General features: G+C 40.8%; 1 protein-coding gene across 1 annotated transcript in view; it reads left to right on the top strand.

Annotated features, from left to right (window-relative positions):
• Positions 1–227: 227 nt before the first annotated feature.
• GUCY1A2 (guanylate cyclase 1 soluble subunit alpha 2) overlaps positions 228–24,284 on the top strand; it is a 207,739-nt gene continuing 183,682 nt past the window's right edge. The window contains exons 1-2 of the mRNA XM_060771014.2: positions 228–934; positions 23,986–24,047. Coding sequence (XP_060626997.2) covers positions 614–934; positions 23,986–24,047 — 383 coding nt within the window. The 5' untranslated portion in view covers positions 228–613. The remainder of the gene's footprint in view (positions 935–23,985; positions 24,048–24,284) is intronic.

Below are 24,284 nucleotides of genomic sequence, written 5' to 3'. Positions count from 1 at the left end.
TTTGCTCATGCCTTCACAATCGAAACCAAGTTATGTAGGCGACGCTCCCCTTTGTCTTGCAACAGCAGAGTTCCTGAGGGAGGCGCTCTCCGTCCCTTTGCCTTCAGGTTTCAGCACCCTGGAGAGCTCCTCCGCCTCCTGGACGCTGCTGCGCTGTGGCCAACCAGCGGGGGCTCCTGGCCCTCGTTCCCTTTCGCCTTCTTCTTCTTCTTCTTCCCTTTCCCCACAATCTGGAGACCGGCGAGCGCCACCTTCCCGGCGGTGGCCACGTGAGGCCGGCGAGGGCGGGAGGAGGAGCCGCCAGGAAGGCAGCAAAAGCGAAGGAGGAGGAGAGAGAAGGGAGACAGGCAAGGAAGGAAGGAAAGGAAGCAGCAGAGGCAGCTGCTCAGCAAGCCAGCGAGTGAACGAATGAATGCGGGGCTGCCTCTGATCGCCATGCCTTCCCTCCTCCTCCTCCACCACCGCCGCCAGGGACCCTTCTGCCGCCCCTTGGTGTCTCGTGGCCCCCTTTCCGCCTGAGGCTCCCCTTTCCCCACCCCTTCTCCCCCCACAAACAGCAGCCTCTCCTCCTCCTCCTCCTCGTCCGAATCCTTCCTCCTCGCCCGCCGCCAGCATGTCCCGGCGCAAGATCTCCTCGGAATCCTTCAGCTCGCTGGGCTCGGACTACCTGGAGACGAGCCCCGAGGAGGAGAGCGAGTGCCCGGTGGCCCGCCTCTGCTGGAATGGCAGCCGCAGCCCCCCGAGCCGCTCCGGGGACGCCGCGCCCGCCGCCCCGCAGGCACAGAAGGGCTCCGAAGGCGCCGCCGCCGCCACCGCCGCCGCGGCCTCGGGGTCCGCCATCCCCGCCTCGGGAGGCTCCCGCCGGGCTCCCCGCCGGAGGAGGGCCAACCTGGACTCCTTGGGGGAGAGCATCAGCCGCCTCACCGCCCCCACGGTAACCAGGCAGGGAGAGGGGAAGGGAGACGAAGGGGGAGACCAAGGAGGAGGAGGAGGGGAAGGGCGACACCTTCGCACGTGTTACTCGTTCGCAAGGAGGGGAGGGGGTTTCGTAACGTTGGAAGCGGCCCTTCCTCCGCTCCCCGCCTCAGAGGTTGACTCACCACCCAAAAGGAGTGGGTGGGCAGGGGTCGTTACGCTCTACTTCCCAACGACCCCCCCAAATCTGCATGTTAAGACATGGCTTGCAAAAACGGTTCACCTCTCGCATTGCTTTTGCTACCCCCCCCCCCCCCCCAAATTGGGCTCTAGCCTTGAACCAATTGGAAGGTTCATCTTCAACACTTTGACTTCTGGGTTGTTGTAGGTTTTTCGGACTATATGGCCAGGGGTGGCTCAAACCATTATGCAAAGTAAGCATTTGCGGTATAGTTGATTTTGCCCAGGGGTGCTCTTAAGGCGCTCTTGGGGGAAAATAGACCTTGACATATGCGAGTTGTAGTTACCAGGATGTATAGTTCACCTACAATCAAAGAGCATACTGAACTCCACCAATAATGGAATTGAACCAAATAGGGCACACAGAACTCCCTCGACGAACAGAAAATATATATCAGTGATTGATTTTTTTTTGGGGGGGGGGGGCAAAATACTGTTTGCTAACCATTGAAAATTACCTAGGGCCACCTCTGTATATGGCCATGTTCTAGAGGCATTCTCTCCTGACGTTTCGCCTGCATCCATGGCAAGCATCCTCAGAGGTTGTGAGGTCTGTTGGAACTAGGAAAATTGGGTTTCTATATCTGTGGAAAGTCTGGGGTGGGAGAAAGAACTCTTGTCTGCTGGAGCTAGGTGTGAATGTTTCAATTGGCCACTTTGATTACCACTAACAAGCCACACCAAAAAACTGCCAGGCCACCAAATGCTAATCAAGGTGGCCAATTGAAACATTCACACCTAGCTCCAACAGACAAGAGGTCTTTCTCCCACCCTGGACATTCCACATATATAAACCCAATTTTTCTAATTCCAACAGACCTCACAACCTCTGAGGATGCTTGCCTTAGATGCAGGCGGAACATCAGGAGAGAATGCTTCTAGAACATGGCCATATAGCCCGAAAAACCTATAACAACCCAGTGATTCCAGCCATGAAAGCCTTCAACAATAGTATGACTTCTGCTTCCCTCTTTTCCCCTTTGGCCTTTAGAATACACTTTTTTTAAAAGAGCTGGGGTTTGAAAGTTCCCAGGTTCAGGTGTGAAACTCTGGGTGCCCTCCTCACATCGTTTTTCAACACAGAGTAAAGGTCAAGGTTTCCCCTGACATTAAATCTATTTGTGTCCGACTCTGGGGTTTTTTGCTCATCTCTATTTCTAAGCCAAAGAGCCGGCATTGTCTGTAGACACTCCAAGGTCATGTGGCTGGCATGACTGCAAGGAGTTCTGTTCCCTTTCCTCATAAGTGGTACCTGTTGATCTATTCACATTTGCATGTTTTCGAATTGCTAGGTTGGCAGAAGCTGGGGCTAACTGCGGGAGCTCATGCTGCTCCCCAAATTCGAACCTAAGGCGTTTCGGTCAGCAAGTTCAGCAGCTCAGCGGTTTAACCCAATGTACCACCGGGAGCTCATGGAATAAATATTATTTAAGAACTTGTTTTTGAAAGTTCCCAGGTTTAGGAGCAACTTGAGAAACTACAAGTCGCTTCTGGTGTGAGGGAATTGGCTGTCTGCAAGGATGTTGCCCAGGGGACACCCAGATGTTTTGATGTTTTACCAACCTCATGCGAGGCTTCTCTCCTGTCCCCGCATGGGAACTGGAGTTGAGAGAGGGAGCTCAACCCATTCTCCCCAGATTCGAACCACTGCCCTGTCAGTCAGCAATCCTGCTGGCACAAGGGTTTAACCCATTGTGCCACCAGGGGATCCCCCAGGTTTAGGTGTGAAACTTTGGGTGGTTCTCTCACACTGCTTTTGTACAGACATACACACAAACAAATTGGGCTCTTATACGCAATTGAAGGGTCTCCTGGTGATGCAGTGGGTTAAACTGCTGAGCTCTTGAACTTGCTGACCAAAAGGTCAGCGGTTCAAATCTGGGGAGCAAGGTGAGCTCTTGCTGTTAGGCCCAGCTTCTGCCAACCTGACAGTTCAAAAACATGCAAATATGAGTAAATCAATAGGTACTGCTTCTGCAGGAAGGTAAGGGCATTTGTCAGGGGTGATTCCATTTGTCAGGGGTGATTTGAATGCAATATTCCTGCTTCTTGGCAGGGGGTTGGACTGGATGGCCCATGAGGTCTCTTCCAACTCTTTGATTCTATGATTCTATGATTCCATGCAGCCATGCTGGCCATATGGCCTTGGAGGTGTCTATGGACAATGCCGGCTCTTTGGCTTAGAAATGAAGATGAGCATCAACACCCAGAGTCCAACATGACCAAACTTAATGTCAAGGGGAAACCTTTGCCTTTACTACCCAATTGAAAGATTAATCTTAGAATCATAGAATTCTAGAGTTGGAAGGGACCACTAGGGCCACTTAGTCCAACCCCTTGCCATGCAGGAATAGACAGTCAAAGCAATGGCAACAGATGGCCACCCAGTCTCTGCTTTAAACCTTTAGATAGGGAGACCGCACCCTTCCAGGCAGCATAGTCCATTGCCCAACAATACTTGCCATCAGGAATTTCTTCCTAATCTCTGTTCCCAAAATCTGAATCCCTTGCTCCATGCCTGGAGCAGCAGGAAAGAAGCTTGCCCCCTCCTCAATGTGGCATACTTTCTAATATTTAAACTTGTTGGCATAAATATTTAAAATTGGCTCTTGAACCTAATTGTAAGGTTAATTTTTACCAGTTTGGTCTCTGCTCTCCTTCTCCCTTTCCCCCTGGCCTTTTGTGCCCTTTAGATGAGATACAAGGATGATTCTTTGGTCCCGTCTTTCTGTTTCCATCCCCTCTGAATTACTCTGTTCATCCCTAAAAGGACAGAGACTTCCCTGACATTTTAAATCACCTTATTTGAGAACAAATCTTCAAATGAGACAGGAGATCTCCCTGCTTTATGCTGCAGGTTGCCTGACCTCCTATTAGGAATGTTGCTGTGGATCCTAATATCCTTTCTCATCCACCTGTAGCCCTCTGGTTCCACACCTGTTTGTTCCTCCTGAATGGATATGTGTGTGAATGAGGGGAACTGTGCTTTGGTTATATAACATTTCTGCAAGATTCTTAGAATCATAGATTTGGAAGTGATCACAAGGGCCATCCATTCCAACCCCCTGCCATGTAGGAGAACACAATGAAAACACTCTAGACAGATAACGATTCAATGTCTGCTTAAAAAAAACCCAGAGAAAGAGACTTCACCACTCTCCAAGTTGGCATATTCCACTTCTGAGCTATTCTTACTCTCAAAATGTTCTTCATAATGTTCAGGTGGAATCCTTTTCCCTGCAATTGGAACCTATTGCTCCCTGTCATGGTCTCTAGAGCAGCAGAAGGCAAGCTTTCCCCCTCCTCAATGTGACATCCTTTCAAATATTGAACCATGAACCATGGCGATCATGTCTCCTCTCAGCCTTCTCCAAGCTAAACATATCCAGCTTCCTAAGCCTCTCTGTATAGGGCTTGTCTTCCATTTGATCATTTTGGTTCTCATTCTGCTTGTGTCCATTTCCCCCCGTACAGATTCTTTAGAACTTTTGTCTTATTTCTTAAGATGGAAGTAGTAGAATAGCGGCACCATGTAATTTGAGATATTGTGCTAGAGATCACAGGCTCAAAGGTTTAAAATGGACAACAAAAACTGTCTAGTCCAACTGCATACCACTCAGCAATAGACAACTGAAGCAACAGCAACAATTGGCTACTCAACCTCTATTCTAAGATCTCCAAAAAGGCTGAGTCAACTGCTTTTTTGGGCACTCCATTTTACTCTTGAATACTGTCCAAGATGGTATTCCTCATGTTTATGAGGAGACCTCTTTCCTTGTAATATGAACCCATTGGTTTGTGTTCTAGTCTCTGGCACAGTAAAAAGAAAACTACTCACTTTTATACCTGACATAGCTTAAAATATTTGGAGATGGCTATCATGCCATCTCTTTACCTTCTCCCTATGAAACATACACATTTCACCATGCAATTCCTCATAAGGTATGCTGTCCAAATCTTCTTGGTTGCTCTCTTCTAGATCTCTTGTCAATATCTTTTTTGAACTGGGTACCAGAACAGGATACAGTTTTCTAGGTGAAGTCTTATCAAATCGCTACCATTTCTCATGAAATATTATACTGTACTTTACTCCTGTTGATGCAGGACAGAATTACACTGGCTTTTTCACCTACTACTATCACATCATTGACTCATGGTTAACTTGACATCTAAATATAATGCTAGATCCTTTTCACATGTACTGTCTTCAAAGTAGGTGCCAGCCTCTCTATGATTGTTGTTGTGCCTTCATGTCATTTCTGGCTTATGGTGACTCTTAGATGGTCTTCTTGGCAAGATTTGTTCAGAAAGAGATTGTTTTTGCCTTCTTCGGGGACTTGGAGACTGTGACTCATCCAAGGTTACCCAGTGGATTTTCACAGCTGCGTGGGGATTCTCCAGTCTCATAATCTAGCGCTCAAGTCACTGCTCCTCACCAGCTTTTTTCTGTATATATGCATTTCATTTTTTTCTCCCAAACATATACTGTGCATTACATTTATCAGCATTGACATTCCCAGTTATCTAACGGTTTTGAATTCTTGATATTCCAATTTGAATTCTGAGCTTTCTTTGGGGTATTAGCTAGCTACTACTCCGAGTCTGGTATCTTACATAGATATGACTTCCTGCAGATTTTGGTTCATCTGAAAGTACCTAAAATAGCTTGGGAAAATAGGAATGTACCACCATACCCCATATTCCAAATTAGCCCGGGGGGGGGGGGGGTGATTACCCTGGAATGTCCATGCCATGAAATATTTGTTTCTGGGCTGAACAACAAATTGCATAATAATAATAATAATAATAATAATAATAATAATAAATCTGGGACTTCCAAATTCAGATTAACAGAGTTTTAGAGCACAATACTCCTAACCTCATGATCATGTTAAAAAAACAAAGTATGGATTGTCGATGTTGCAATCCCAGGTGACAGCAGGATTAAAGAGAAACAACTGGAAAAGCTGATACAATTAGAGGATTTAAAGATCAAACTGCAAAGACTCTGGCACAAGCCAGTAAAGGTGGTCTCAATTGTGATTAGCACACTGGTGCAGTGCCTAAAGACCTTGGCTAGCACTTAAACACAATCGGCGCTGACGAAATTTCTAGCTGTAGAAGGCCACCTTACTGGGATCTGCATGCATTATTCACCCATACATCACACAGTCCTAGACACTTGGGAAGTGTCCAATGTGTGATCCAATACAACAGCCAGCAGAGTGATCTTGTTTGCTGTGGACTCATCTTGTTGTGTTTCAAATAATAATAATAATAATAATAATAATAATAATAATTATTATTATTATTATTATTATTATTTATAGCCATCTGGCTCTCCCCAATGGGACTCAGGGCAGTTTACATGCATATAAAAAGAATAACATGCTAGAATTAGAATCCCAGATCATAAAAATGTGAAATAGACATTAATAACATTAATAAACTTGTTACCAAAAGAAAATTAAAATCAAAGTAATAAAATACTATTGTTCTTATCTCGGATCAAAGTTACTTTTCTGGACTTTTCCAGAATTCATTAGCTAGTATGGGACATTATAGGATGTAAAAGTCAAAACAATAATTGCCTCAAGTTATTGTTTCCATATCACATCTGGTTGACCTCTGAAAGGAACAGGTTGTAGGACTCGAAAAGGAGATAGGCAACATAGTTCCTTCCAAATGTTTTATACTATAACTCCCATATACTCAGTCTAGAACAGCCCCTTTTGGAAGCTGTCATCCAATCTAGAGGGCATAATTTTGTCTATTCTGTTAGATTTTTGCTCACACTCAATGAGCTGCTTTTTATTGTGTCAGAAGTTGAAAGAACTTCCCAACAGGTTGTGATTATTGGATGTGTCTTCAGTTCATTCCGCCCTGGCACCTAACAACCATCCTTTTGTTAGTCCCATCTTTCTCCTTGGTCTTGCTGTACTGCATCCAGATGACATATTTCTGTGTGACAATGCACTTTATTTTAACCTCTACACATCTTCTTCTTCATGCTCAATATAAAATTATTCATCTCCTCTTTATTGCAAATTTAAGGGGCTCACTATTGCTTTAACCTGTACAAGTAAACTGCTTTCGCCTTGTGTCTTTCTTTAAATATTCCTCAAGATCTAAGGGAGCATTTGAAATAACAATTGCAGTCGAATCCTATTTGAAATATTTTTCATTTATCACCTGTTGAGTTCCCCCATGAATTTTGTTCATGCTGCTCCAGTCTGTATCTTATAATCTCTACCTATTTTTCCTTTACCTCTCATTCTAATATTCATATTACTGTTAACAATCCTCCTTTCTTTCAGTTAACAGTCAATTTCATTTATTTCCGAACTTCCATGCAGTTAAGATTGTTCCTGGACACCACCTACCTCAGCTCTCATTTTTTTATTCTTTGTACAGCTCTTATTTGAATTTCCCTAGTTCTAAGGTGTCTCTAGTACTCCTGCGAACTCCTCTTATGACTACTAGACATCCCTTTGCATGCAGACATATGTAACTGAATCCAAGCAAGCCCTTTTACATTATACCGAAAACCTTTTTGGAGAAGGAGGCAATTTGGAGGGGAAAAGCAGTCAAGTATTTCCCCATCTAGCTCTTCTCCACTCATTGATGCTGGGTTTTTTTAAATGTTTACCAGGGAATTGACATCTTATGTGCTGCAGTTCGCTTATGTTTTTATGTATAATTTTAGCCTTTTCTAACAGTTATGAAGATATGTAACTCATCCAAAAGTGGGTCTCTGATCTTTTAATCACTGTAGGAATTAGAAGCTGCCTTATCATGACTCTTGCTCATTAAAAAATACCTTCAGAAATCTCCTTCATCTTAGTTCTTGGTTTTGATTACTGAGTGAGTTTTGGTGAGTGAGATAGAAGAAGTACAAGAGACATATGCTGAGTTTCAAAAGATGCTGCCGATAATCCTGTCAGAGTACCAGAAAGAAGATGGTGAATTGCTCTTAAGTAGTGTATGGAGCACATTTTTCTATGCTACGTCCAACTAGCTGTGATTATCCTGAGCATTGAAGGAAAGATCTGCACCACTGCAATTATCCCACTTTGGCACGAAAAATGAAAAGACAAACCTTAAGTAAGAGCTGTTCAACAGTGGACCACACTGCCTCAGATTCTGAATGAGACTTCTTCTCTGGAGTTTTTGAAACAGAGGCTGGTTGTGCTTTGATTGTGCTTTTCCTGCAGGGCAGGGTGTTGGATTAAATAGTCCTTGTGCTCCTTGGGATCTTTTGCAGAGAGCTTTACCCTGAACCTCTTAAATCTTCCCTGCTCTGCATGGACTGTCCTCTTTTAGCTCCATAAAGAGCCACACTCAGAGGAATAGACATAGCCTTGGGAAATATCTACATATACAGCTTGGAGTGAGAATGAGTTGTGGACTTCGGCTTTATTCAGTGCTAAGTATGTACTCAGATAATAGAGACATTGAAATATTTGTAGCAAAGTCACATCTAATGTCTCTATGTGAGTACAATTGGCCTCTACAGACTCTGCTTGCCCCAGCACTTGAAAATATTATTTTAAAAATCAGATTGTTTGCTTTTTAAAGTAAAAAACACCATTTTATTGTATCATTGTCAATATCATAGGATGAGTATCCATGGATACTGTTGTCCATGATGAGTTCACTAGTACTCCACCACAGAATCTGAAATAAAACTTAGTGCTGTGACAGACAGTAAAACCCATTCCTCCATAGTGTGCCCTTCTATCACAATCAGAAGGAATAATGGATCTATGGAGGCAGGGGTGATGCTAAATAACCATGATCATTTTGATTTAGCCTGCCTTCAGCATATATTCCTTGGTTCCCCAACTTTACTTAGAATAATAGAATCATAGAGTTGGAAGAGACCTCATGGGCCATCCAGTCCAACCCCCTGCCAAGAAGCAGGAAATCACATTCAAAGCACCCCCTCTCAAATAAATGAATAAATACTGTTCTCTTCTAGTAGGAATAAGAAAACACAGCTGCTCTTTTTGGTGGTAGTAATGAGTCTATGATATGTTACTCTAAGAGCGAAACTAGCCCTTATTTTGGGAGAAAGGCAGGAGGTAAATCAAATAAACAGATTCTTTCTCTGTTCACTTGGATTTGTGAAACTCTCTTTTGGAGCTAACCCTACTCTGATCCATTTCAAAAAAAGCATTCAAGATGATGGCCAAAATCTGCAAAAAAAAAAAAAAAAAAAAAAAAAGGGGGGGGGGGAATTCAAATTGTACTTCCTTGAAACAGAGGAATTGCCTCACCAAGTTTCTTTTTTAAAAAGTTACCAGCTTTTGCTACTTTTGAATCAGTTGTGTCCAAATGGGTAAACATAGTTCTTTCCTCCCATACATCTGCCACTGTGCAGAATTTTCAGATTACCCGATAATGGATTTTGTTCCAATATGTGTTATGGTCCTGATGTTTTGCTGTGAATGTGTAGAGTTCATCAGAATTGCTTTTTCTCTCTTAAAAGCACTTTTGATTTATGCTGGAATAGTTCCTTTTTGAAATGATGGAATGCTGAAAGTGCACACATTTTAGTTTAACCTTGGACAGAAGTCATGATGGATGGCAGAAACCAGGGTGAGCAAGTTAGTAGCTTCTCTGTAATTGTTTATGTCAGGCGGAAATGCAGTAAATTAATTGGCCTGAATCCTATTGGTAGTTCTCAGCTAAAGTCAACCCAATAAATCAATAGAATTTACACAAGAGTTGACTCACCATTGATTAAATGGGCCAGCTTTAGTTGGGATTTGTCAGTAGTATTCTCAACATTTTATCTCTCTCTCTGTTCCACCCATACTTCAGTTCAGATTGATAGGATTTGCAGCCAAATTAACCCATTTAGGATTGCAGATTGCATTTCTAATATTTGATAAATACGTTTAGACATGGTGTATTATAAAAAAAAATGATGGTCCAGTTATCGGGTCATATGGAGGTTTTATGTCGCAAAACAAGAATATTCCCATAAAAAGTGTAGTCTGAAAAACAAATCCTACTGTATTAGAAATATTTGTCCAGAATTGTCATCCCCCCCCCCCCCCAAGAAGCAAAATTATTCCATGTGTGTTGGAAGTAAGTGATTTATTCAGTGACTGGAGGCAGAGGTTGATGTATAAAGCATATAGTAGCATCTGAATTGTTAACAGGTGGTATGCTCAATTTTGATCAGCTTATTCTTCATAAACAACTGGGAAATATACCTTTTGTTGCCTGGATTGATGTTGATGATTTCACTTACGATCTGAAGAAACCAGTCTGAATCGTAGCATCAACAGTTCTTGGTTTGTTTCACACTACGTTCCTTGCAAAATGGAACACAACCTGTCATTTTCTGAGGAAAGCTGAAATGTGCCAATCAGTCCTGAGCTGACGGAACAAGGTTTGAGATGTAAGCCTAAATATAAATATCAAGTTTAGGTAAAATTGGCTCATAACTGTGCATTTTAGAGCCAAAAACACAAGTGATTGATGGATTGGGCCCAAACCTTTCTGTGATCTTTTTTGCGCCTTTAGATAACAAACCAAGTATTTGTAGCTTTGTATTCAAGCATGCAGGTTTATATAATGCAGGGGTCAAAATTCTGCAACCTTTCAGATGTCCCATCAGCCCAAGTCATTGAATGGTCATTGGTTAAAAAAGTGCTTGAAGTTTCAGTTTAACAACATCTGGAAGGGTGCCTCATTCTCCTCCCTTGAATGATGTAACATCCAGACATACAGACACATTAAATTATTTTCTATATAGGAATCCCTGTGTAATTTATTGTCTGTTTTTATTTATACAAAACTTTGAAAATTCTGCCAAAATCTGTGGATAAATTAAACGTTCTGAAATTTGGTGGGCCAATAGTGGTAAATGTGTTCTACCATAGTAGCACGTTTCACCCCACAAGGATTGTAAAACATAAAAAAAACATCTGGGCGTACCCTGGGCAATGCAGTTGACTAATTCTTTCAAACCAGAAGCGACTTGCAGTTCCTCTAGTTGCTCTTGACACGAAAAAACCCAACACAAACCAATAGCTGTAAAAATGTGAGAGAAAGAAGCCCCTGACGTTTCCCCAGGTGAGCAATTACTTTAACGAAAGGTAATGAAATTTCGTTACTCTCATTATAGTAAGGAAATTTTCACTAACAATACTTTAGAAACACTTTAGAAACAAAATGCCAGTGCCCCCAGTTTTGTAATGACTTTGAAACATTGTTCTAATCAATCGCACATGCCTAGCTATTAACTATTTGCATTTTAGTTGACCTGTCTCATCTCTTCATCAAATAATTAATCTGCATAGTGAAATGCTGGCTTGTTCTTTGTAATGTATTCAAAATGATGTGGTTACGTTCATTTCGCTGTTTCAAGATAGCTAGTCCTTCAATTTTAGTAGTCATATTATCACATTTTGAGTCAACTTAAATGGAGACAACTTTAGAGGTAGTGAAGCTCATGAAGAATGAGTATATCCTGTTGTTAACTTGGCTGTACAACACGGTTTAAGGGGAACAATTTATTTGACAATTCCGGTCTCTTGCTTAGCCACTTGTAGGAGTATTGATGTGTTAAATGACTTCTCAGATTGAGGATGAAACAGTACACTGCCACTTCTGCCATTCACAAAGTTGTTTCAGTAAATCATTACTATATATCTCCCATGCTAGTAAGATGCATTTTATATATTGCCATGGTCAGAATCCTGCTGTTGTTATTGTTGTTTGTGCGTTCAAGTTGACTGCAACCTTTTTTTTACGGGGATGTATTTTTTCATCACCATAAATACATGGCAAGATGTATTTAGAGGAGGTTTACCAGTGCCTTTCTCTTAAATTAAGAGAGTGCAGTTTCCCTGGGGTCATGCATTAAGTTTTCATGGTTGAGCCGGAATTCAAATTCTGGTCTTGTAGAAAGCTCACCCAACACTCAAATCAGCACACCTATGAATGAGAGATATCCAACTCACCTTATGTGCTTGCTCAGGTTTTGCAGACTCAGGTCGGCGACTTCCCTGATTGATTCTCAACATCTGGAATGCAGTCTCCCTCTTTTCCTACTGCCCTCAAAGTATTGCAGTCTTTTTTTAGTGAGTCATCTCTTCTTATGATGTGGCCAAAATATGGCAGCCACACTTAAGTCATCGTGACTTCTAAGGGAGAGTTCAGACCTGAATTGCTCTAGGACCCATTTATTTGTTTTTGTTTTTTTAGCGGATCACTATATCCATAGAACTCTTCTCTAGCATATCTCAAATGAATTGGTTTTCTCCCTCTTGGTTTTTTTAATTATCCAGCTTTCACAACCATACATAGAACAACACTGATGGCAGCGGTGGAGCTGAATTCTCATCCATTCTATTTTCTACCTGTTTGGGGAAAAAGCAACAAACTAGGCAATATGCCGCCTCCAGAGGGAGGTGTGTTTGTGAAATCTGATTCTCCAGCACCCCTTAGCCTGAAGGGATTACTTCGTTGTGTTTCAGAGCCAGCATGATAGCACCACTGAAAATTTCTGCAGTGGCTCATTTCTACAGTAATAAGAACAGAAAAGCTCACAGACTGCTTTTGAGAGTTCGGAACATATTAAAGAAATTGCCTCCTCAACAAAGCTTCTGAGTTCAGGAAAACTGAGTCTGGATAAGCAGATTTATTGCTTTCACACCTCAGAACAGTCTGAGAACCATCCTGACACACCAGTATCACTTTACACAACTGTCTGAAAGCTTATGGTACTGTCAGCAATTGCATCTTTCCCATTATGTGCTGATCCGATCCCCATAACTATACGACTGGTAATATACTATGGTTTCATATTAATTCCATCAGTATATCTAAAGAAGTAAATTGAAATCCATGAAAGTTCATGCTAAGGTGTTACTCGCAACGTTTTTCCTATTTAAGAAATATCAATAAATATTTTCACTTCTTCATGCAGATAAATGTTTAAGATTATAGAAAGTGGATGTTGATTGCTGAAATGATATCTAGAAGGCCATATCTTTTTTTTTTATCTTTGGCCATTGTTTGGAGGATCAGGAATATGCTTCAAAAACACATGTTGCTTATTTCATATTTCACACTATCCTTATTTGTTTGTGATATCCCCTTTGGCCAATGGGTCACAACCTGTGGGTTCCTAGATGTTTTGGCCTCCAACTCCCAGAAATCCTAACATCTGGTAAACTGGTTGCGATTTCTGGGAGTTGTAGGCCAAAACACCTGGGAACCCACAGGTTGAGAACCATTGCCTTTGGCCATGTAAAGGTCCACACTTTCCTTTTAAATCCAGTTTTAGTGTTATAAACAAAAATAAAATGGTTTTGAGATCTTGGTTTGAATGACAAGTGTTAAATCTCATTTAGTAGATAGATTTGTGCTGGCAAATAATAGTTTGTGGCATGTTGGAAGTAAATAATTGGATTCTTTGCCAGGCTACAGAATAGAGGAAGGTTAAGCCTCCTCAAAGACTCTGGGTCCTTCCACACAGCTCTATATTCCAGAATATCATGGCAGAAAATCCCACATTATCTGGGTGTGAACTCAGATAACCCAGTTCAAAGCAGATATTGTGGAATTGTCTGCCTTGATATTCTGGGATATAGAGCTGTATGGAAGGATCCTAGGTTTGGGGTTCCTGGAAAAGTCTCTTGCATCTCGTTTAGTGTTATTAATCAGAAGTGTTGTTGTTGTTCATTCGTTCAGCCGCTTCCGACTCTTCGTGACCTCATGAACCAGCCCACGCCAGAGCTCCATGTCGGCCGTCACCTCCCCCAGCTCCTAAACAGTTAAATACCAAGGAATATTATGACATCTATTGTTATTGAGCCCTCACAGGAATAATGAAGGCCCCTGCAATCTATCCTGTGCAAACTTAATTAAGAGTAAGCTGCATTGAATACATGCAAAGCACTTCTAAGTACATATTGTGCTTCTGAATCTTCCTATTTAGGGACATTTCAATGTTAATGGATGGGGAAAGTAATTTACCTCTTCAAGCATTAACTACAACCTGTCTGCTAATGTTGAGCCCCCGCAACCTTAAAAATAATTCTGGAATTTTTGCATTCTTCAACAAAGGGAAGAAGGAACAAAGAGAGCCCAGCCCAAGACTTGCTCATGATTTGGTATTACGTGGGAAGTGAGTCAGCAAGGTCATAGCAGAGGTGAGGTTTGAATGGAGAACTTCCTAATTAACAGCTCAGTCCCTCTGCCAAGCGTGCTGCATTCTCTCTGTGTAACTTGAGCGTATGTTCTAAATTTTAAATTGGAATGACCTGAGCAATGGTGGTGGGTTGCAAAATGAAATGAAAATAGGAGTGAGCCAGTATAATGCAATAGTTTGAGTGTTGGACAAAGACTCCAAGAGACCAGGGTTTGAATCTGCTCTCAGTTACAGAAGTGCATTGGGTCACCTTGCTCACTTGAAGGCATTGACGTGAAGTTAAATTTGACTTGAAGACACAACACAACAAGCAGTAACAATGATGTGGTGTAACACCTCTAATACTGTTATCTCTAGTTAATATATTTGACTCTGTATACTGCACCAGGAAATAAATATGAACATAGGCAAGACAGATGCAGTCAGATGAAATGTAGTCAGTTCTAACTATGATGAGGTCAAAACCACATTTGGAGCGCGCAGGCTTTCTTGTTTACCTCTGGCACTATGTGCTTGGGTTCCACTGCTTGTCGGCAAGTGTGTAAATGTCCTTTGTTTTATGATGTGAGTCACCGAACTGAGTTTGCTTAAAGTAGGGACAGTCAATTTGGAAATAAATATGCAGAGGATCATATTTCACGATAGCTTTGGGTTTGAAATTGGCAAGGGGAGAAGACGGATGAGCGGAGCTGCCTTTTCTCATGTATGTTTGACCTTCCAATATGAGCTTGTGCATTTCCCCACAGTGGGAAGAAAAAGAGGGCAGGGATTTTTTTTTGTTATTTCTGCATATTATGAAGAAGTACAAACAGTCTTGAAACTGGATATGGACTAGGCAAAAAAAAATGCAGAAGGGACTGGGAGAAACACACTGAAAAGAAACGAGATTTTCCCCCACACCAAGTATTGTACTGATTATATAGCATGCAGCAAGAAACAGCTCCTTCTACATAGCTTTAATTTAAAGGATCAGAAAACAGTATTAGCTCATTGGGATACTTCACTACACAAACACAGAATGTATTTGTTCGTGTTAATCCCCCTTTCCCCCCATAAGTCTTTTTTCCCCCAAACACATTGCACAGTGCTTCAGTTTGGAGTAAGTCACACTTGCTTGCACAATATAAATCTGTGATCCTATAATTTAAACATAATCTATCACTTAAATGGCAAGCACACTGATTTTGCAGCCCTGGGTGAGTTGTCATGACTAAGGGTGAATTGCATTCAGTTTGGTAGTGTGATAGTGTTTAGTCCCAGGGCAGGTTTTGAACCTCCTGTCATATTACAGATAAATAAATAAAAGTTTTAAAATTCTTCATAATGTCTAGTGATTAACCCTTTGAATAAGTTTGGCTTTACTTTGACCTTTAACTATAAGGATGTCTAGAATTTATTATAACTCACTATAAAAAGGGGTCTTCACAGTTGTTTGAAGGATTTGTTGATTACAGTCCTTTGTGGACTGATTCCTATATACATGGCTATCATTTTACTGTAATTGTAACACCAAGTACTACCGTGTTACTAGAGCTCAAACATCCCAGACAGAACTTTTCATACTAGCTCAAATGCATAGCTTTTGAATGACATTGACCCAGGGCCCTTCCACACAGCCCTATATCCCAAAATATCAAGACAGAAAATCCCACAATATCTGCTTTGAACTGGGTTATCTGAGGCCCCTTCCACACAGTGGAATAAAATTCCACATTATTTGCTTTGAACTGGAATATATGTCAGTGTGGACACAGATAACCCAGTTCAAAGCAGATATCCTGGGATATAGGGCTGTGTGGACCCCCCCCCCCCCGTCACTCAGAAGTGATGATATATCAATTGATGATGTGAAATTGCACTAAAAATCACAATATACGTGTCACTTACGGGAGGATTTTTAGAAGAGAGGAGATGATGCTCCCATACTGTGGTTCCATTTGAGAAGCGGTAGGCTCAAAACCATTCCTGAAGAAAGAATTCAAGGAATACCAAAAATTGGAAGGAGAAGTAGAAAGAGAAGGAGGAAGGAAGGAAGGGGAAAACATATATAATATGACCAAGTGCTATAAACTATTTTGATGAGCCACACAGTTTTATGCCTCCTGTCAGCACTTGTGAAAATATATAAATCGTACAGTTAAAAAAGAAAGATTTGCAAAGATTGATATATAAGAGACAGTGAAAAAGGCTATTCTAGTTGCAAAAGTACATCATGTTTACAAGATGAAAAATGTGTCTGTAAGTGCAAAATACGATGGATTTATTAAACTTAAAAAGCAACACAAAATGTATGTACAAATTTGAAACTTTCCTGATTTTCATCAATGTTAAAGATTCAAACCTAAAACAAATCAGTGTACCTTGTACTGTACTTAGTTGTTTGTGCTACAATCCAGGATCAGGTATCCGTTCCTTCTATATAGCTTTAATTTACTTTGAAAGAAATCCTGTTAAACACAGGCCCCTTCCACACTGCCCCGATATCCCAGGATCTGAACCCAGATTATCTTTTTATCCCAGATTATCTGGCAATGGAGACTCATATAATCCAGTTCAAAGCAGATATAATCTGGAATCAGATCCTGGGATATAGGGCAGTGTAGAAGGGGCTTCAGAGGAACTTCATTCAGAATCGACAGTCATAGGACTGAAGTGTATTTTAATATGGTTGTTGGGCCAAGGATGAAGCACAGAATTTTTTTTAAAAAAAGATAACTCATAATAACAAGATAACAAGAAATATACTATTTTAAACTATAACTAGAATTACATAATTACAGAAATTTTGGTGTAAAGAGAAGACTAAAACACAAAACCACTTATTTTAGCAAAAGCTGTTTCCAAATACATTTGAGTTTGCCATAAATGGCATATGATCTAAAGCCATGTGCATCATATTATATTTATGTTCTAGTAACTTCTGCTAACTATTGAAAAATTACTTCTCTTTAACTTCTCATTTCACTAATTGTGCTTTTCTGTTTTAGCAAATTTAAATTAAATGTCTGATTCTTGCATAATTCATGCTGAATTATCGATATTTTAAGACTTCGCATACATGTGTGTATGAATGCACGCTCCTCAAAAAAATGACAAAGAAGTCGTTGGCAACTATTCTCTGTTTGCCTTAATGGATTAGTGGGCTATTCTCCAAAACTTCCAATTCAGCTGAGATAGTCCTGGTTGATCCCAGAGGATCTCTGTAATGTGAAGCCCGTTGGCTTACAGTGGCCTCAGAGATAGCGATCTGGTTTGAAAAATGAGAAAAATGAAGAGAGGAGATACTCACCAATAAGGGGGTATAGTAGGATCCAGTAACCACTTTCCTAGACTTGAGGAAAGTGGTATCTCTAGGAATTTGTACTTCCACTAGGCAATTCTATGATATGTTTTTTCCCCCAAAAGTTACCTGAATTACATTTAAGGACTTGGTAAATTCTTAGGGAGGACATTTCTGTGGTTTGATGTAACTGTGATCCGACCAGGAATGTGTCACCTACTATTTGGTAGTGAAGACTAAAGACATTGTAAAACTACATTTTTCATGATTCTGTAGAATTGAGCCGTGGCACTTAAAGTGATGAACAACAACCAGAGGATGTTGCCAACAACCAGAGGATTTGGCTGGAGGCAAGCAAATGAAGTCCCTGTGAGAGATCAGTTTATATTGAACTCTGGTGTTCACATCAGTCTCGGCAGGTGGGAGGAGCCTGGTCATTGTTCAAGTCTGGTGGTCAGTTTTTACAACACCCTGAGGTTGTTTTTTTAAAACCTGAGCTTTTCAGATCTCTCTGCTGCAGGCAATGAAAATTTTATAAGAAATCTGAAATGGGGTATTGAGGATGCCCAGGGTAAGGGTAAGGGACTAAGCAGATGTTTGTGCTTTCCTGTGACAGGAACTCGGTGGAGAACATTGTTGGTGTTCACCTTGGCACCTTCAATTTGGGGGTGAAAGGGGATATCTGGGATGGCCCTTATAAGGGCTTGGGGGCATCTTGATATTTCCCCCCCCCCTTGGGGTTGGACCAGGGGGTTCCTGCATTCTCTTATAGCGTTTTGGGGCTTGGGAGGGAGTGCCCTTGGAATGGCCTTCCAGTAATGACCATCTGGACCAGCAAGCCATTAAGTGGACTGCCCCTGGGGTCAGATGTTCACCCAGAGATAGACGAAGAGGTAGTCATTGGATGATACGTTTTCCTCCGCCATGACTTATGTCTTTGTTGCTCCCTCCAGGTTAGTTTTTACAACAGAGGATTGCAGTTTAAATAGGTCAATAAATGGCCCTTTGTTCCATATTTTTGTTTTCTGGTCTCTTATTTCACAATGTTACTTCAATATGAATTAATTCTATGGCGTAAATGCACTCTTAGTGTTGTGTTGGTTAGTTTTGGGTCTATGTGTACCTTTAAGTGAGAAATCCATAATCATTCTTGCCACGTCAAATGAAAGAGATGCTATCAGAACAACTCGGAAAATTCTCCTTGTTTGAGACAGGACAGCTTCTGATCCCATTACAAGCAAAAGTGGCATCACTGTCAGCATCAAAGGTTTCCCTATCAGCCTTCTGCTGAAAATCTCTGATCAGGTGATATAAAATGAAGATAATGATATAAGTAGATTAAAAGTGATGGATGCTGGCAAAAACAACATGAAACAAAGCAAATGCTTCAGAGGAATGGCTGCTGTTTTGCGTAGTTTAGGTTCATATTGTTTTTCTAGAGTTGTTAGATTCCCTTTGTTCAATTCTAATTGTGCCAAAAGTGACAAGTGGTCATATTGACCCAAGGTTTCACAGAGTAGAGATGGTATAATTCCCAAGGATGAACACAATGTTCTTCTTTCATCCCTTTCTTTGTAATAAGAATTGCTTTTTCAAGTGCTGCTGAATTGTTTGGGTTTCCTTTATTTTATATTTTTAGGTTTTTTTTTTTAGCTGCACCTGAGGATAATTTCTGCTCCACAAAGCCTTGAGGATTCAAACACCTGCATCTCCAAATGGGAGGAAGCTGAGTTCTTGTGTGTGATGACAATTAGAGTTTTTGTGGAGTTTTTAAAAAAAATAGTGAAGGAGATTATTTTTAAATGTTCCCTGGGAAAATAAATTTGACTCTTGCTGAGAGCACAATTGCCTGTTGCCGAATTTTAAAATCCTTTAAAAGGTTTAACCCTGTTTTTTCTCCTTTGTTTTCCAAGAGTGTTCTGCTCTGCATATCTGAATGCAGAAGGACAAGTAAATTGATAGCATTTACTTGTATTATCTGCTTTAAGTTACATATTTTATTTAGGACTGGTAGTGAATCCTATACGGATCATACGTTCTGTCTACAGTGGCACTGAGGATAATTAAGCTGAGCTTTATAAATATTTTTATTGCAGCGTTTCACTATGATTGTCTATTCTTATTGACAGGACTGGGAAAAGATGACTGAATTAGTGTTCAGGTCCCGAAATAATTCAGAAGTTCAAGGTTGCCTATGGAAATACCTCTAATTAAAAGCAATTTATATTCACTTCTTAGTTTCCACAATACACCAAGGGATCATTGTTGTCAGCCTTGATCTCCTCAATACAAAATGCTTTTTAAAAGACTACATTTCTCAAAATTAAAGCAATACACAATTTAGTAAATAACTACAATTTCAGGCTGCTTGGTAGGAGATAGGAGAATTCAAATCTAGAAACTGAATATACAATGCAAGCTTGGAAATCTGCAGGCTAAATGGGAGTCAGGAGGTAATTATTGGTACTGGAAAAATAACAAACCCTTAATCAACTGTTCGATGAGCATTTAATGCCATTGCTAAGAACAATTATTCTCACTCACCACAGGGTATAGGATGGGCAGCTTGCAGTGCAGTGGTTGTTAAATATTGTTCCAGCTCTGAAAAATGCTATGATGATGCAATTCCATCAGAGAAAAAACAGTTGTTTCATGCTGTGTTCATTCCTCCTCTTGACCCTCCTGTGTTCTCTTCCATCAGTCTAGACCAGTGGTTCCCAACTTTGGTCCTAACTGTCTTGGATATCATTTCTCAGAAACTCAGGCAAGCTTGACCCAAGAGTCAGGAATTCTGAGTCTAGAAGTCTAAAGTTTGGAAAACATTGGTCTAGACTCAGGTCAGAGAACATGTAACTCTCCCAATAACTGATTATTGCCTCTGGTGTCTGAGGCTGGTTTGAGATTGTATTCAACAACTCTCAAGTATCATGAGCAGTATGCCCCTCAACACTGGTTGCAAATCAGGACAGAGTCATTGCTTTCTCCTACTTGTTGGCAAGAGGCATCCTATAGATTTTTGGTTGACCGTTTTGTTTAATGCTCAACTGTATAGATCTTTTTTTTTTGCTGATTTAATAAGGTTCTTATGTTAAGTCCACCACTGATAGCCTTTCTTCCCTCAAGTTCTTCTTTGGTCCCTTCCACACAGCTGTATAAAATCCACATCGAACTGGATTATATGGCAGTGTGGACTCAGATAATCCAGTTCAAAGCAAATACTGTAGATCATCTGCCTTGATATTCTGCATTACATGGATGTGTAATAGGGCCTTTAGTCCCTCCCAGATGTTCCCGGACAGCAGCTATTTTGGTTGGTTTTCGTCTCTCTGCCTTGTAATTATGTTTGGTTGCAAAATGGGGATATTACACCTAAATAAGGATTCTGCCCACCTCCATAAAATCTTGCTTCAGTCCACAGATTTCTAGCATTGCAGTAACTTAAAACTTCGGTTGAGCATTTAGGCATCTGAAGAAAAAGAGCAAAGTTCCCATGAGAATGGGAACACAGAGAATACTTGAGTTCAGAGTGTGAACGATTTTCAATGCCTCACTTTCTACAATGCTAGAAATTTCAGGACTGAATGAAAATTTTATTGTAAGGCAAGATTCTTATTGGTGGAAGTGTCCTCACCCTCCCCAGCTATATCCCCTCTACCCGTCTTTAGTTGTGCCTTTCTTCCAGATTGGTAAAGCATCATCGGCTTTGTCTCCTTTCTCTGCAAATTGCATTGGTTCCTCAGTAGTCCAGTAAGATATCTGATTTGAGATTATATTGGAAGAATGGTGACTGAGGCTGTTCCAGAAAGCCTTTTAGCTATTGTATCCTATTTTAGAAAATGCAGCAAAGAATATTGTGGTAGAGATTACCCAGTTTATTCTGGTTTAAGGAACACATAATTGCTGAATTTTAAGGTGAAACAAGACTCTTCTTCAAATCACTTGTACCATTCTCAAATTGGGGAAATCAGGAGACATTTGTGTATGGGGAAGCAGCCTTTGGTTCATAGGTTATGCACTGAAGATACTCTTCAAACCAAACATTAACTCAAGGGCTAAAGGAGGAGAGCCAGAATAGTTCCTCCCACCCATTTCTGTCTCCTTACCTCTCTCTTTCCAAGTCTGATCCCCATAGAGAAGTATGTTGCCTTCACCCTTACAATCTTACAGTTGCCTTCTGGAGGGAAACAGATGTTCACCTTCATCTGACCTGTTATGGCATCCTTGCCTCCCCTGACCAGGTTTGGTGATAGCGTTCAGCACCTTGATACCGTCTTCAAAATTCAGATTAAAGGCCACAGTGTATTCACCTCCTTCATTGACATCAGAGCTATGATAAGCTTCTACTGGTTTTGTCCATATTGCAATAGTGTTTCAAAGTATAATAGTGTACACTTCTGTATCTGACTGAACCTGTCCTTATATCATGGGTGGACAACTGGATCTGGGGTTGCTTATAGTCCTTCATGGATATGGTTGTGGCCCTCAACACTTCCAGGATCCACAGAATGGTTTTTTTCTTGCTAAAAATAGAAGAATGCCTGTAGAAACTTTAGGTGTGATACTTTAATTTTAAAATACTTTCAAGGCCTCTTTCTACTCATCAGAAGACTAACACTTTTAAGGACCAGAAGTAGGTTTCTTGCTACTTTGTTTTTTTCTGTTTTCATTTCAGTAATTTATGTGACCCCAACAGTCCTGTAGCCCTCCTGCAGCTGCCCTGCCCAGGTAGAAATGGGTTTCTGCTCCTTTCTCAGGCACAATGATTTTTCCCTGTGTCTTGGTAACTAGAGCACAATGGAAGGCTGAGAACTTAATGCTATCTTGAACTTTTGGGATTTTAGAAGCTTTTATGTGTGTGCCTGTGGGGGCAAAACTATCTTCACCATTGACATTGAGGTGGGACGTACTTGATTATAATGTAGGGATAAACTTGCCCTAGTTTTGTTTTATCCTGGGTTGAATAATGGCCACAATCTTGTCTTTTACAGAATATTCTGTAGAATTGCCCATTTCAAACAAAAAAAGTTGTTTAGAGCTTCAAGGCAGGACCACTGAACCTTTGTTGCCTACTTTCAAACTATCAAATTGTCTCTTGCTACTAATATTGCCACTAAAAATGAAATGGGAATTGTAGGTGGGTATTTCATCAATTCTTCAGGCATCTAGGAGCATTTGTAAGGGCTCAGAGAAAGGGGAGGCCACACAAATTAATCTCATTTTCAGCTCCTTCATTCTCTAACTTGAAAGTACTACAAATGGAGTATCTCTTTTCCAAAATACTTGAGATAAGAAGTTTTTTGGATTTCAGATTTCTTTGGATTTTGGAATACCTGTACTTGCATATGCATACATAATGAGATATCTTGGAGATGGGATCCATGCCTGAACACAAAATTCATTTATATTTCATGTATACCTCATACACATAGCCTGAAGGTAATTTTATGCATAATATTTGAGAAAATATTTGAAAAAAGTACATGAAGCAAAGTGTATATACATTGAACAATCAGCATGCAAAGGTGTCACTATCTTAGTCACTGATGTGGACATTTCTGAATTTTGGAGTATTTTGGAATTTTGGATGAGAGATTTTTAAACTGTACTTGCATTGAAATGAATGTTCATTTGAAGCTCTGTGAAATCAGTGTCCATGTTTTATCATGGTCCCAAATTAGACAGGGTGTCCTATTCATGTTCTCCTACATGTACTCAAGTAGGAGAAACTCTACCCAAACCTTTGCATATAGGGAGTGAATAGGCAAAGTGGACACACATGAGAAAATTGTGGAAACAGCTAATGTATGCAGCCCTATCTATGTCTCTACTTCCCATCCTCACACATTCTTGTGAATACCTGAAGAATATTATTGCTGATATTCTATCAGACTAATATAAATATAATCATTTTCCTGGCTCCCCACCACCACCCCTCTTTTGAGGGGCTGCAGTCAAGAGTGGAAGCATGGTAGGATGGAGAGATGTAATATTTATTTTGTCCCTTAGTGGCTGTCACCGTATTCTGCATATGCTGTGCTTCCTTTTCAGTGTTTTTTTGAATTCAGTTACATTGGTGCTAAGGAAACCACTGCTGTTTAAGGGAGGACTTGAAATATCAGGCATAAGCCTTGAAATATTGATGTGTTTGTGGAATAAAAACAGCTTGCTACTTCTGGGCAGCTTTCTTCTCATTACTCTGGGGGAAGCACAGCAGCTGTGTGAACAGAGAGAGAGAGAAGTATGTAATTGGAAAAACATACATTAGATTAAGCGATAATAGTGGTAGTATCCACAATCCTGATTCTATGCTGAGAGCAAAGCTGAGAGACAAACTCTGGACAGCATTTTTATTATTATTTCTGTGTTTATTCTGTAGCCTCAGACCATAAAGCAGACACTCCAGAGGACACTGCAGCATTATGAGCATCAAGTTATGGGGTAAGTAGATCAATTTTCTCCAAAACTAGCATGTATGTGACTATGAACTCATCATACGAAGCTAGATTCAATGGCTCCGGTCACCTATGGAGCTGGCCCAGCTCCCATCAAATGACATCGTGCCAGCTCCGTGGGTGTAGAGGGGCAGAACTGGCATTCCACTGCCCTGGCAACATGGGAGGCTTCCAGTGTTGCACAATCTATGGGGGGAAGCCATGCGCTCCATACTTCCCTCCA

This window comes from Anolis sagrei, chromosome 3 (assembly GCF_037176765.1).
Source record: "Anolis sagrei isolate rAnoSag1 chromosome 3, rAnoSag1.mat, whole genome shotgun sequence".
NCBI lineage: Eukaryota > Metazoa > Chordata > Lepidosauria > Squamata > Dactyloidae > Anolis > Anolis sagrei.
The sequence above is the reverse complement of the archived record's forward strand: the minus strand, read 5'-3'. Positions and strand labels throughout refer to the sequence as shown.